The 15644-nt window shown below is 35.4% G+C and overlaps 1 protein-coding gene across 7 annotated transcripts in view; it reads left to right on the forward strand.

Annotated features, from left to right (window-relative positions):
- The window catches only part of MACROD2 (mono-ADP ribosylhydrolase 2), a 2111745-nt gene that overhangs the window by 531913 nt on the left and 1564188 nt on the right, over positions 1–15644 (forward strand). For all 7 annotated transcript variants that reach the window (XM_050745635.1, XM_050745636.1, XM_050745637.1 and 4 more), the window contains one exon: positions 9178–9207. In XM_050745635.1, coding sequence (XP_050601592.1) covers positions 9178–9207 — 30 coding nt within the window. The remainder of the gene's footprint in view (positions 1–9177; positions 9208–15644) is intronic.

The raw sequence follows: 15644 nt of genomic DNA on the forward strand, positions 1-15644 counted from the left end.
GCAAACATAAGATAATACTGATGATTTAGGTGTTCTCCAAGCTATACTTAGGCATGTTACATTTCAGCTAATTTTGACTTATTTTAATAAACATATTTTAATATACATTTTAAAATAATGTTATTAAACTCTTAAATTTAAAAAGTACGTATGTCCTTTTACCCGTAATACTTTGGAGAACTTTTTTTTCATTTTGAATTTTTGTGGGTACATAGTAGGTGTGTGTGTGTATGTGTGTGTATATATATGAAGTATGTTATTTGATACAGGCATGCAATGTGTAATAATCCCATCAGGGTAAATGGGGTATCCATTGCCTCAAACATTTAGCCTTTGTGTTACAAGCAATCTAATTATACTTTTAGTTATTTTTATATGTACAACGAAATTATTATTTACTATAGTCACCCTGTTGTGCTATCAAATACTATCTCTTACTAATTCTTTCTAACTATTGTTTTTACCCATTAACTATCCCCACTTCCTCTCTATCCCTTGAATACCCTTTCCAGCCTCTGATAACCACCCTTCTTTTCTCCATCTCCATGAGTTCAATTATTTTAATTTTTAGCTCCCACAAGTAAGTGAGAACATGCAAAATTTGTCTTTCTGTGCCTGCCTTATTTCACTTAACATCATGATCTCCCGTTCCATCCTTGTTGCAAATAACAGATTCTCATTCCTTATTCTGATGGAATAGTACTTCATGGTGTAGCTGTACCATGTTTTCTTTATCCATTCATCTGTTGATGGATGCTTAGGTTGCTTCCAAATCTTGGCTATTGTGAATAGTGCTGCTACAAACACGAGAGTGCAGAAATCTCTTTGAAATACTGATTTCCTTTCTCTTGGGTATACCTCGGAGTGTGATTGCTTTCTTTTAGGTATAACGTAGGAGTGGGATTGCTGGATCATATGGTACCTCTGTTTTTAGTTTTTTGTGAAATCTCTAAACTGTTTTCCCTAGTGGTTGTACAATTTACATTCCCACCAACAGTATACAAGGAGCCCCTTTTTAGAGAACTTATTTTATAGAAACTCCAGTATATGTATGCACACACACATATGCAGACACACACACACACGAACACACAGATTTTTACTAGAACATTATCTCTAACAGCAAAACTGGAAACAATGTAAGTGCCCATCAGTAATAGGAGTAGTGTTACTCAAACTCTGGAATCTCATAGTGTGTTACATATTATTTCATTAGTTAGAGCCATGATATATTTATTAATAAACGAGAAATTTATGTTGCATGGCAATTTTATTTTTGTCATAACCTCAGAAGCCTTAACTATTTGCGTATATTTACAAGAACATGGAGAAAAGTGTGGAAGGGAATGGTAGACAAGAGGAGTTGAGTTTGTTTAATATACTTGATTCTTTAACATGTTCAAATGAGTATGTATTATTTTATATTTTATATGTTTTAAATATAATTTGTTATACTTATGTGTTTTATGTTTTTTAATTAACAAAGTAAACAGTCTGCTATATTGATCATTCTTCAAATGGAAACATAGAACAGGGGCCATCCTTATAACCATCTGCACTAAGAGAGTTAGCCTCTGAAGGAATATGAGATTTAGGCTAGCCACCATCAGTGACCAGTCTGTTTAAAACATATCTGTTCAATCAAGGTCCCAGCAGGAAACAGATGATGCAGTCAAATTACAATAATTCAAGAGCTGGAGCCAGGTGTGGGGTAGGAGAACCTCGAGGAGATTTTCATGGACCAGGGGCCACCAACAGCACAGCTGTTGCCACCCAAGGCACAAAGAGACAAGGAGAGGGGGAGGATATCAGAACCCAGAAAGAGAAAAAGTCGTGTTGTAAAGAACCTTGATTAGAACGGTGACCTTCTTTAAAGGGACATAGTCCATTCACACTAAGCTTACAGGAAGTGAACCAGGGAAGAGAATGTTAAATGCATTCTAATCTCTCCTGTCATCTGCCAGGGCTCCCCACCTGACTGAACCCAACTAGAGAGACAGATGTTAAGAGAGGGCCTTTTGATGTCAAGTACCTAGATCAGCGGCCTTGGGCAGAGAAGGGGGGCAAGTACAGAGAATGGGTTTTGAGGAGTAAACAGGAGCTATCTGGCATAAAATGCCAATTTTTTTTTTTTTGAGACAGAGTTTCATTCTTGTTGCCCAGGCTGGAGTGCAGTGGCATGATCTCGGCTCACTGCAACCTCCACCTCCTGGGTTCAAACAATCTTGTGCCTCAGCCTCCCGAGTAGCTGGGATTGCAGGTGTGTGCCACCACACAAGGCTAATTTTTGTATTTTTAGTAGAGATGGGGTTTCACCATGTTGGCCAGGCTGGTCTCGAACTCCTGGCCTCAGGTGATCTGCCCGCCTTGGCCTCCCAAAGTGCTGGGATTACAGGTGTGAGACACTGTGCCCAGCCCCAATATTCTTTTTGAACTAAATAATCAAAATAACCCAGAAGAGAAAAACAAAGATAGTATGCAAAATATTCACATCCATTTACTTTACCGGCTTACAGAATTATTGTTTAATTGACCTAAGCCCAAACACAAAATTAAAAAAGAAAATCTGAAGATGGCATTGTTTCTCACCCTCTTCTGTACATAAGTCCCAAGTTCTTTCTTAAACTCCCTTGAGGGCATAGCAGTGAACATCTCAGATTGGGGACAGAAAACTATTCCCAAAGATGAACATGGCCCCAGACCCACAAATTGCCAGACTTTGGACTTGGTCTGAAACAGTAGAGGTTTTCTGTTAAGTCCTAGCTTGGTTGCAAGAAATGACACTGTAAATCAGGTCATGGAATGGGAAGCTGACATTTACTGACCCTTTGCATGTGCCAGGCTCCATGACATGCATTCATGTAAGTTAGCACTTTTACTCCTCTCAGCAAACCTGTACTGTGACCAATATGGTCACATGAATGTATGCCATGGAGCCAGGCACATGTCAGGTTTGCTGAGAGGATTAAAAATGATTACTCTTTAAGAAACAGAAACTCAAAAAAAAAAAAAAAAAAAAAAAAAAAGAAAAAAAGAAAAAAAAAAGACACAGAAACTCCAAGAGTTTAATTTGGAGTTTAAGGAACTTTCTGAAGGTCAATGATAGAGTCTGGAGTTGGAGCTAGATCTGCTTGGCTACATCCTGGCACAGCCTCACTTGGCTGCAAAATGGTAGAGAAGTCATTATCCATTATCAGAGGTCTCTCACCTGTCCCAGAAATATGCCTTTCCCCTTCCCTTCTCTCTCATTCTCTTATCTTCCATTCATTCCCTTTGTTATATATTTAACAAGTATTTATTCAGTACCTACTGTGTGCCAAGAATCATGCATTGTACCATTGATACCAACGAATATGGCCTCTGCCTTCATGGATTTTACAGCGTAATAAGAATTCTCAGGGGAATCATCCTATGCATTTCCACTAGCCCCAGGTCCTTTTCGTTTGAGGTCATTTGCATCTCAGTCTTCGTATATCTTTATTAAGACTGAGAACTATTTTTTGGCCTGTTTGTTTAAATACAAGTGTAATATAAAAATTGTAATAAACCTTTTTAAAAATCTCACTTTCTATTTCATTATTTTAGAGAATTGAGGATGCTATAATATTATAAGAAATATGAAATACTGGAACTAGGTAAGATAATATTTTTTAAAGGTGCTTTCTGGTTTTATTGAAACAAATCAGCCAGCTCCCCCAAAAGTGTGAATATATGGGTACATGTTGAGGCTTATGTTTTAATCAGGCTAAAAGCGTATCACATTCTCTCAAATAAGCACATCTTTCATTTCTTAAATTGAAAATTGGTTTGTATTTATTTAAAACCTTTCTTGTCAAAGGCAAGTTAAAATTACTGTTCAAGTGTCTCATATAATTATAACCATAAAACTAATAAACATTTGAACTAAATTTTCCCTATTTAGATATGCTCGTTCACTCTTGGGAAAGCCCCAGATTGCGTTACTCAAGTAATCCCATTTTTGTAACTGAGCCAGTATTATCATTATCAAAATTACAATTGATCTACAATATACTGTCATAAAGGATGACTGGTGTGTAGCACATTCTGATTTCTCTCATTTTGCATTAGATGCATTGCATAATAGAACTGTAGGAATTGCCTGCTAATGCTTTAGTTCACCCTTTAACAATTAAGTTAGGCAATCTTGGGTAAAGTAACATTCAGTAGACTCCATGCATGTTGTTTTCTATCACCATCTTTGGATGTAATTTTGGGGAGCAGGAGGGCTGCAATACACACACAGAGACACATACATATATTTATAATTTGTTAAGAGGGAGTTATTATTAAACATCTAAGTTGACACTATTTTATGGTTGGTTCTTCTGGGTCTGATCCTAGACAAGTGAGTTAACAACATCTTTGATCCTCTTTAGCTTTCTACTTTTGTAAAATAAACGGGTTGGACCAAGTAAGTGGGGTTTTTGTTTGTTTGTTTATTTGTTTAGCTTTTGGCAGTTTTTTTTTTTGTTTTTTTTTTGTTTTTTTTTTGCCCATGCTACGATATTCATAGAAGTCATTGAGTACCTAGTAAGGCAAACCAGGACCAGCTGTAGCTCCTCCCTTGTACTTTAACGACAGTAATTCTGTTTTGTTTTATATGTGAATCATCCCAAGTAAGACTTCCAATTTCTGATGCCTTTTCACCTATTTATTAGTAGTAGGGGTCATTGTATTCTATTTTTGGCTTCATAGTGAGTGACAGCTTGTACAAACAACACAGATACTGGAATAATCAGTCTTCTTCAAATTCTATAGTAGCATGAACTGTAAAGTATTAATCATGTATTTATTGCCTATTTTCTACATGTGAATCAGTTAAGCCTATTCTTAATTTTCTTGCTTCGTCAGCTTCAAAGCAGGAAATTACACCATTGCCCAAAATCTCCAGCATTCTGTTGATTTTGTTTGGGAGGTATAAATCTAGTAAAGCATAGACAGAGGCCTGTTGCCAAATTGATAGCTGTATTTGTCTGCATAGATTGTATTTTCACAGCTGTCAGGTGAGATGGTTGCTTCCTATATAAAGTGGTTCTAGAATCATGCATGTGCTTGGGATTTTAATTGATCAGATTTTTTAGCACTTCCTACTTAAAGAGCTTCAAACTCTAGGGAATATAATGTATGCCATTCTGAAAGGTGGTATTTCAGCTTTTGTATCTTTGGGGATAACATGTTGTAAATGAAATTGGTGTTTTAAATAGAGCTCCTGGGGAAGTTTTTGCCAACAGTCCTTTTGATATCCCATGTGCTCTATTGTAATAAGAAAGCAGAATAAATAAACTAAACTAGGTGGTCAGGATTCTGTTAGGATGAAAACAAGTATAATTTCCTTTATAATGATGAAAAGCAAACAAAACCCTGCACAAATAGTTTTAATCAATGTTTAAAGACTCGTTTCCCAGACTCTTGTGTGTTTGGCAGATAGTCTTGGGTGGGGTGGAAATGGAGTGGAAAAACAAACAATTGCTGTGGAGATAATAAAAATTACTGGGCAAAAAGAAAAAATGGTATTTGAAATACTTTTTTTTTTTTTTTTTTTTTTGAGACAGAGTCTTGCTCTGTTGCCCAGGCCAGAGTGCAGTGGCATGATCTTGGCTCACTGCCACCTCTGCCTCCCAGGTTCAAGCGATTCTCCTGCCTCAGCCTCCTGGCTCATGGTTGACATGAGTTACCTCTTCCAGCATTTTTCATTTGTATTTTGAGAAAAACAAATTAAAGTGGTATTGACAACTGCCGTGATCATTTTTCGTTTAGGCTAATTGTCCCAGGAAAGGGATTCTTATATTGTATTCATTTTTTTTGTTTTAATACTTTAATAGTGAATATTTATAGCTATAGGAATTTGATACTTTTAATTAAAAAATTTAAAACTAGGTTCAAATGAAAGAAAAAATTCTCATAAACTTTAAAAGTGGAACCATTTGTTTAGGGTATTGGAAATCAATTCTCCATATTTTACACTACGAAATTAGCTTCAGATAACCCTTTTCTCCATTTTGTGTTCATGTTGTTTTCACTTTATAAACAGTAAAACTCCATCTCCTTGCGTGAAGTTATTTTAGGGGGAAGAAAAAGTGCAATACACAGATTCATTATCTTGTAATGGCTCATTTTAGTTTTGCATTGAATCAATCTTTGAGACAATTACTGTAACTTGATTTTTTCCTTCCCTCCACTGGTAATAAAAGAGACATTTTATTTCAGGGAAATATGAATTAAAATAGTCTCGCTTCATAAGCATGCTCAGAGAAGAGATTTTTAAATCTTGTTTTAAAAATAGTGGCATCATGTTCATGAACTTCAAGTTTTCTTTGTTCCTTTTCTTCTTTTCCTTTCTCTGTGAAACAGTAGGATTAATAGGAAGCATGTCCAAAATTCCCTCTCGGAAGAAATTTAGATAGGGATATAAATATATTTTATGCATTCCTACTAAGCATTTCCAAATAAGCTTTTAGAGTTTCTTAAGTAATCTTTGATTTTATAGGAAGAAAAAGGGTCAAAGTTTGCTTTCTTAACACACTTCAGTAAACAAATCGCTCTTGTATTAATGAAGAAATTGACTAAACCTACCAATTATCTCACTATTATAAAACGTGTCTTGAAAATTTATTAGATGCAGGCCAAACCATTAAACTCAGACCTTGGCTTGGAGAAGCTTCCATCTAATTGGGATATATCTCAATTTATTGGAGATAATGAAGTAGAAACTAAATTATTATTAATTTTAGACACACAAAAGTCGTTTCACTTCTGTAAAATGGAAGAAGTAACATGAATCTACCTGACCAATGAATGTTGGATAACCAGTTATTGGAGTGCTTTGTGGAGGCAAAGTAATACTACAAATAACAATAAAGTTTCACCTTTACTTGTGTATTTTTATGTCACTTTTGCTGAAGAAAAGTGCCTTGACATTTTTGCTAATAAAGTTAACTTTTTTGTTATTTTTTAGAGAATAGAAATAGATAAAATAGACAAATTTGATGGATTCATTGGAAAAATCTTTATTGGATTTATAGTTATCAGAACTTTTTTGAATATGATTATGCAGCCTAAATTAAGATTCTATTACATGGATAGTAATACACATGGAATTACCTTAAAAATGATTGTGTACTATGTAGAGTGTCAAAATTTTGTAAAATAGTTCTACAGTGAAGGTAAAATGTTACTGGATACGCTTATGTAAAATACATGAACACACATTGGACATAAACTAACTTGATGATTGGCCAGAACTGGAATTCCAATTCCTACACCTACCCATCCATCCACATCTATTGGACAAGTGCCTGGTTAAACAGATGGGCCTTGGGCTGTGCTCTCAAAACAGGCAACCTCCACCTTTATTGAGCAAAACATTGGATGAAAATAGACTATATTGTCTTACTGTGCTACTGAGCATGGTAATTTAAGTGAAGAGCTCCTATTTATTATTGTTGTTGGTTGTTAAAAATACCTTTTTCCTTATGAATGAATATGTGAAAATTGGAGGACAACAGATGGAGTCCCAGGGAACTGGAAAACCTATAGATAGGGAGGTAATTCTCAGTCAAATATGAAAATAAAAAATCAGCAGGAGTGTGAAATTTCATGTGGTTTTATAAATGCATGTAGCTAAGATTTTAGAAAATGTTTGGTTGATCATGAAATTTCTCTTTTCCACTAACGGATATGAGACCAAGTAGAATTCTTGATGTCTGTCCTCATGCCTCTTCAATAAGTTACCACTTCAAAAGCTACAAAGCTGGATTCAGGGCAGGACCTTAAATTCTGGCTACTGTCTGTGTAAATATCACACACTTACATGTGGTAAAGTCAGAGGGACTTGCAGACCTGAGTGATAGGGTGGCAGATGACTTTATGACATCAGAAGTGAGTTTTGTTTATGGTTGATTAATGACATTGCTACTTGGGACATGTTTGTGACAAAAGTACTGAGGGCAATTAGCAAGAGCAACAATTAGATAGTCCTATACTTGGAAGATTATATGAGACTAAATTTGACACTCTTAATATTGACATATTGAAAATAGCATTTGGTCTCCATGCATTTTCATGATATTCTCTTCAGTGTAACAATAATCACTAAGCTATCACATATCTAACCTCATAGAACTGTGAATATGGGCATTTGTTCTTCAAATGATCCATTATTTATTGATTGAATCATTAACAATGATATTTGCACCTCTTAAATTATGAAATGGGTGGTCTGTGGGCAGCATGCTAAAATTCAAGTATAAGACTTTCTACTCCTTTTTCATAATTTTTGTTTAAGTCTTTTGGTAACTCAGTTTTCACAAAGAAGGGGAGTTTGCTTGCTACCTACTTTCCTTGTATTACTGCTGGGCTGTTTTTTGGTGGCAAGAAATAATTCCTGTGATACTTAAGAACTCTATGGAATAAAGCTCAGTGTAGTGTATATTGAATTATGTTTTCTGGTTATTATATTTGGATAAATTTAGGCGTAAGATTGTTTAATACTTCAGCAGAAACCTGCAATGGAACTTCCTAAAAATTTGACCTTGTGAAAGAAATCCAAATGGAATTATTTTATACTTAATTTAGCGCCTATAAATGTGTGTGCTGGGCTAATAAATAAATAGGTAAGAAATACCACAGCACTGTTTAACGTTTATTTCTTTCCTCAAAATAAAAAAGGTAATCAAAAAAGTAATAAATTGTTACTATTTAAGAGTTATTTCTTACTGCAAAATGTTTTGTGATAGCTTTGTTTCATTATGTTTAACTTAATTAACATAATACTTTTTTGTTACATTGTCCTTTGAAATCATTAAAATTGGTTAAATAATATTGTTCTATTCTACTTGATAAAATGAAGAGCTCAGAAGATTAATTTAGATACAGAACTGAGAATAAAACAGTCTCAATATGTGTTTAATTTCATTAGAAGGAAATATATTATAAAAATAGCCATTTGAAGAGAAAAAGATAAAAATAGTGAAATATTTTAATTTTCAAACTCATAAAATAGTAATATAAGCTGTCTTTAAATGAAAGTAAATATTTTATGTTTCTGTATGTATATGAGACATATGATCACTATCAGATTTATCTTGAATTACTCTGATATACTATATTTCTTATACATGTTATTTAATGTCTTTTGTTATGTTTTGTTTTAAACAGCAAATGCCAGTCTTCTTGGAGGAGGAGGTGGTAAGTCCTGAACATCACTTAACTTACAATACATTTTTATTGCTATACCAACTACAAGATGTTTAGTAACTTCTGTGACACTTCAAAGAAAATTTTGCTATAGTCATCAACCACAAAAATGTTAATCTTCCAAAAATAATTTATAATATGAATACCTTGGTTTGGTTAAATGTTATTTTAATTGACTTCAAGATATACACAGTACTCTTTTCTTCTTGTCAAACTTTGCATTTCTACTTTTGGCATAAGGTTTAACAGCTATAAGCTATATGAACACACATGTATGACATGTGTGTACATAGTTACAGAGTATTACATATTACAGAGTTATTTTTAATATGAATTCTAAACAATAGTACATTTAGAGGCTGTGGTTTCTTTTTCCACTATAATGACTTTCTTTTGCTTTTCATGACTTTGTAGCCTGAGAGCTTAATATATCAGCCACTTACTTTGAAAAATAAAAAAGAAATTACTGTTGACACTCTGCTTTTTCTTTCTGCTCAGTTAGAGGATAAAGAGAAGGAGATCAAAGTGAGCTGAGGGAGACAGAGATTCCTGTACTGGGAATTTTTTTGATACTAAAATCTTGTAACTATTTGTATTTTTATTTCTAGGTTAGGAAGATGAAAGCTTTCATAGTCCCAGTATATATAATATAGTAGGAGAGAAAAAAGTATACAATTAGAACAGAGTCCTTTTCATATAAGGCCCAGATGGACATAACTAGGTTTGTTTTCTCTTTCCCTGTCACTCTCTTTCTCCCTTCCTCTCTTGCTCTTTCTTTTTTCTTACACACAGTTGAAATAGATAGATTGTGCAGAGCCTTAGGCTTTCATCAGGAGGTTTCATTGTAATTTTTATTTGGAAATTAAACATTTAACCTTTGTTTCTCTGTAAGAATAATTGGTTTTTTAAAAACGGAATCTTGGACATAAGAAAAATAGATAAGTGTTTGAACTAGAAAATGCTCTTCATATTATCACATGTCAATGCATGTTCTATGCCAGAGTATCATGAAAAGAGTATGGGATTTGAAATTGGACTTACTGTGTGGAGACCATGAAAGCGTTAGTAAATATCTCCAAGCCTCAGTTACCTCATCTTTAAAGTGTGAGGACAGTATTAACTATCTAAAGTGTTTATTGTGAGAATTAAACAAAAATATCTGCTAAGTAACTAAGTCATGGAATAGTGCAGGATTCATAAATGTCTATTTCTTTTCTTCTTTCCTAAGTTATTTTAGAAAATATGAATCTGTAGGATGTTTCATTGTACTCATTATTGTATTTGGGGGGAATTAGAAGGGAAATTTTTCCTTAGGAGTTGAATTCCCAGTAATTTTTTCTTTCTGTCTCTTATAATAGGTGAAGAAAACATTATTAAGATAAATTGTCCATAGTGCTGATTTCCTTACAAGATCTATTAGTATTTTAAGAAACCTCACGAATACTGTTACTACCATAGAGGAAAGTTAAAATTGAGTCTATGTAAACACATTCATCAAGTTAAAACAACAAATTAGGTAGACGATTCAGTTATTGCTTTTGAATATTTAAAAAAATTGACTTGACTAATTATTAGCCACTATAACAGAAAAAGTAAAAAACATTAAAGTCCAAAGTAACAGTAGTTTAAAAGAGATAGAAATGTATTTCTGTCTCATGTAAAGGTAGTCTGGATACAGTCTGGAATGGTTGTATGGTGATTCCGTGGTGTCATCAGAGACTCAGCTCTTACTTTTCTGTTCTTTCCTAGTGCATGGCTTTCATACTAAGATGACCTCAGGGTACAGGATGGCTCCTGGAGTTCTAGCCATCATAAATATGGGTACAGGTCAGAAGAAGTAGGAAGGGCAAAACATGAAAAAAAGTGAGCTCCCAAACATGAGTCAGTTTTCTTTAAGCAGAATCCCACATTATCTTTGAATCTGGACAGTATTCATTCCTAGCATGTAGTCTTTTATTCCAAGAAGCAATACACTCATTGGGAAAAATTACTGTTCCGTTTACTAAGGAGGAAGGGGACAGTGGAGGTTGAGGAAAACAGTGTAATATACCTGCCATGGTGGTTACCTCTATATTGTCAAACTGCTTTCTTTAAATATATGTATGTATTGTTGGTGTGTATAGAACTGACTCTAGTGATTTGGCTTGTATTTTCTTATGATTCCTCTCTCCTCTGTGAGAAGATTTATGAATGTCTAGCAATGGTAAGACATTCAGGAATAGGCCAGTTTTCTATTTAGCTAAAGTCTTTATTTTAATGTCTTCCTCTAGATGGTTGATTTTGCTCAATTTGTCATCATTTATAATTTTTTGAATAATAAAATTAGCAACTCAGCATCATCATAAAGATAAATTACAAGTATTTAAGATGGTTGTAATTTCTTTCATTAAAGTAGGTCATTGACAGGTTTAAATTTATTTATGCACTTCTGGAGATGTCAAGATTGCTCTAAAACATGCGTCTGATTTTTGGAAAGCTGCATTTAAAAATTAAATTTAAGGAATATTTTTAGCCTTCTCTGAGCTGATTTTTGACCTTCTGATTCTATGACAAATCTTTTTAATCCTCTCAGTGATATTTGTAAAGTAACAGCTAGTAATCATCTAATAAGAAGCAATTGAATTGATGTAATTCTCTTGGATTTAATCAACAAGTCCTTTTTTCAACATGAGTTAATATCCCTTCAAAGGTTCCTCAAGAGAATAATTTTTTAATTGACTAAACAGTTTTATCAAGAAAATTTGACACTACATACAAAAATAATAATGGGACCTAAGTCCCATTCTTTAGATCCTCAGGAGAACTTTCCCCATATTCTGTATGAGTAGTACCTGATTGTGAAATGTAGACAAAATTATTGTATGCAGAATTGTATTGGCCATAAAATCTTAGCATTTTGTTGTTCTTTTTTGAGTGCTTACCACTGATGAGACAGATCCCCTGAAAGACTTAAAAAATGTTCATGTATCATCCTCTCAGTGATGATTTTAAAGTGAGAGATTTACTTTACATTGATGTGAATTTTCATCTTTGAGCTAGATATCAATCTTTCTATGAATGTATTGCCACTGACTGTAGTTCATTGTAATGAGCATAGGTGATGTGATTACTTCTACTCAGTCATTTCAGTTAAAATTTGGTAACTTTTACCAATTTTACTAATTTGTTTGGTAAAATTGATCATTTTTGTTTATATATAGATAAGTTGAAGGCAGAGATGGATATGTACTAATTTCTTAATTGAATATATAGCTGGTCTATAGTGACTGAATTATACTTTTCAGGAAACATTTACATTAGTGTTAAAAATCTTTTAAGTTCTGTTAATTTTTGACAAACTTTCCATTATTATTACCAACAGTATCCTGTATATTATTTTACCTGTTGTTATTTTAATGGTTGAGAGAAACTTCTTCAAGGTTATATAGCTTATAGGGCAAGGTTGGAATGAGAAGACAGTGTTCTCGACTGCCACTCCAGGGCTGCTTGCCCTGGCACTGTGGTTTTTAATATGCTTCTGCTCTCCAGGTTTGCTTTTCTATGCACAGATGGGTAGCTCTGTTTATACCAGGAAAAATAAGTGAGAGGACAGGAAAACATACAGTTAAGATATGAATGTTGCATTCCTTGGCTTATTTTCACAAGTCTCAAGATCTATTGATAGCTTGAAAGTCAATACAATGGCACTGTCTTACAGTACTCTTGGATTGCTTCCCAGTTTCATATCCCTTTTTTGTGCATTTGAGATTCAGTCTTAGAAGACATTGCATTTTAGATACATGTTCACCCATCTGTAATAAGAATGTTGTACATGCACAAGGTCCTGTGATGCTGGTACCTTTGGAATATATAGTAAAATATAAATCATTGTAGCCAGTCTTAAATTATATAAAGAAGTAGCATTAGAAAGAAAAATTAGAACTAAGGAGCTAATTCCTCACTTCCTTTTGGATCGTTATATAATAGACAGGAAGAAAATTTACAGCCTCTTACTTTAGATATCTTTTCTTTTTCATTGATGTAATAGTTTTAACACAAAACTAGAACCTGCTGATAGAACCCAAGCAGGATATTGTTTATGGGATGTACTTCCTCCTCCAGTCTGTCAAAGTTCTTGAGGGATAATGCTAGACATTTAAAATGACGGTTCCTGACAGAGTGGTAACTTATTGTCTTTTGTACACATAGCTTTATGGCTGCCATTTAAATCATATATACATACACATAAATAAAAAATAAACACATATATTCGCATCAATGCTGTAATTCGATACCTTATTCCTGCGTTGATTCTGTGGCAGGTTAATAGATAAGTACTGTTGTCTAATAAGCAAGTGCTGTTACCTATGCAGTCAGCCCCAGCTGCAATGCATGCAAAGCCATTTGCCCGTGAGAACAGAGCAGACACTGTGAGCCTTCCCACCTCTGATGGCTTCCTGCTTTCCCTCTGCCCCTTAGAGTAGGCCCAAAGATGGACAAGGTTCAGTACCTTGCGTTAGTAGCTGCTCCTCTAATCTCCCTCATTTCTGATTTGGACAGTTCTCCTTGAAGAGAGGATTCATAATGCTTGTCTGTTATTAATGTCCCTTCATACAATGAGGCGGTTTGTGTGGCGTACCAAAATGCATGTTGAAAAAGAATAAAATTATAACCTGGGTGATAGGTGCACCAAAATCTCAGACTTTGCCGTTACATAATTCATCCTTGTAACCATAAAACACTTGTACCCCAAAAGCTATTGAAATAAAAAAAAGAAAAAAAAAGAAGAGTGAAATCATAAACCAAGTGCTGTTATATCATAGATAGTATTTGTGCATCTCCACACACCCATAATCTGTTTCTAAACACGAACACACATATGTGCACACATTCATTCAGCAAAGATTAATTGAGTTACTATTGTTTGTCCGTATTGATTGGTCAATAAACACAGCCTTTTCCCTGTGGCCAATCATGATCCCTGTTCAGCTGAATTATTAGAGCAATTATAGTTGTCTACATTCTTTCAGATGTTCCAAGGATTCTGCTGGCATAGTCTTTTGAGTTAAAATGATGCTTTCACATTAATAGAATGGGCATTGGATGACTTCTTTAAAAGGCAGAACAGATACCCTGAAAACAACTCTTCACAAAAAATCTGAGTTGCTACCTGGTATTCCTAACATGAAGAGCAAAGCATTTAAAGGGCTTTTTGAATGTGTTTAAGAGGGAATGATTTCATAAATTTTGTCTTAAGCATTCGTAAGCAGAGTGGAGCGCCTTCTCACCCTCCCTTCAAATACACAACGGCTTTCCCAGCATATATCACTCCGGTGCTCAACATCCCGCAGTGATTCTGTTTCACTCTTGTTAAACCTCCAGATGTGGCCAAGCTTCAGGCATGCTGGGAGGAATCTAGGATAGCAGTCAGCGGTGAGGGACTGAGGCAGTTTACAGAGGGTGAGTGTTGGGGGTTGCTCCTCAGGAGAGTCAGTCAAGCATGACTAGTAGTGAGTTTGCCAGCTGGCCTGTGCTCAGCAGGGGAGGGGCCCCAGCCATGGGCCTGGGGAATAGCAACAGCCTCTCAGTCCTGAGAGAGAGCAGCATGGCAGGAGAAACTCAGGGGCTCTGGCCTTTTTACTCAGTCTGGGAGCAGAGATGCAGGAAAGGATGTGATGCTAAACCACAGAAAATAAGGTTTAAATCTTAACTGCCTCGGCCAGGCATGGTGGCTCATGCCTCTGTAATTTCAGTACTTTCAGAGGCCAGAGTAGGAGGATTATTTGAGCCCTGGAGTTTGAGACCAGCTTAGGCAACATAGTGACACCTCATCTCTACAAAAAATAATCAAAATTAGCCAGGTAAGGCTGTGCATGCCTGTGGTCCCAGCTACTTGGAAGGCTGAGGTGGGAGGATCGCTTGAGCTCTGGAGGTTGAGGCTGCAGTGAGCCATGATCACACCACTGCACTCCAGCCAGGCCATCAGAGTGAGACCCTGTCTCTTAAAAAAAAAAATCTTGACTGCCTTAGGTGGGATTGATCCTGGGCACTATGGGCGGATAAGCCTGCTAAAGGAGGCCAGGAGGCCCAGATGTGAGGAAGAAGAGGGAAGGGGGTTAGGGACCAGGAGCCAGGCCAGGTCTGACAACACTCAGTTACACACTGAGCCAACCTACTTTTGCCCTCTCTCCTTCCCCCCTCCCCATTTTCCCTCCTCCTTCCCTCTTGCCTCCCTTCCTTCTTTACTTTCTTCTTTCCTTTCCCTGTTTCCCTCCTTCTTTCCTTCTTTCTTTTTCTCTTTCTCAGTCAACAGCAAATACTGATTACCTCTTGTGTACTAGCCTTGAATCAATGTAGGTGAGATTCTTAGAACTAAGTGCAGCCAGAGGCATAAGTACTTATTTACACATTAATATCTTAAGAACTAAATAGGTTCTTCATGCAGGGAA

Source organism: Macaca thibetana, chromosome 10 (genome assembly GCF_024542745.1).
Source record: "Macaca thibetana thibetana isolate TM-01 chromosome 10, ASM2454274v1, whole genome shotgun sequence".
Lineage (NCBI taxonomy): Eukaryota > Metazoa > Chordata > Mammalia > Primates > Cercopithecidae > Macaca > Macaca thibetana.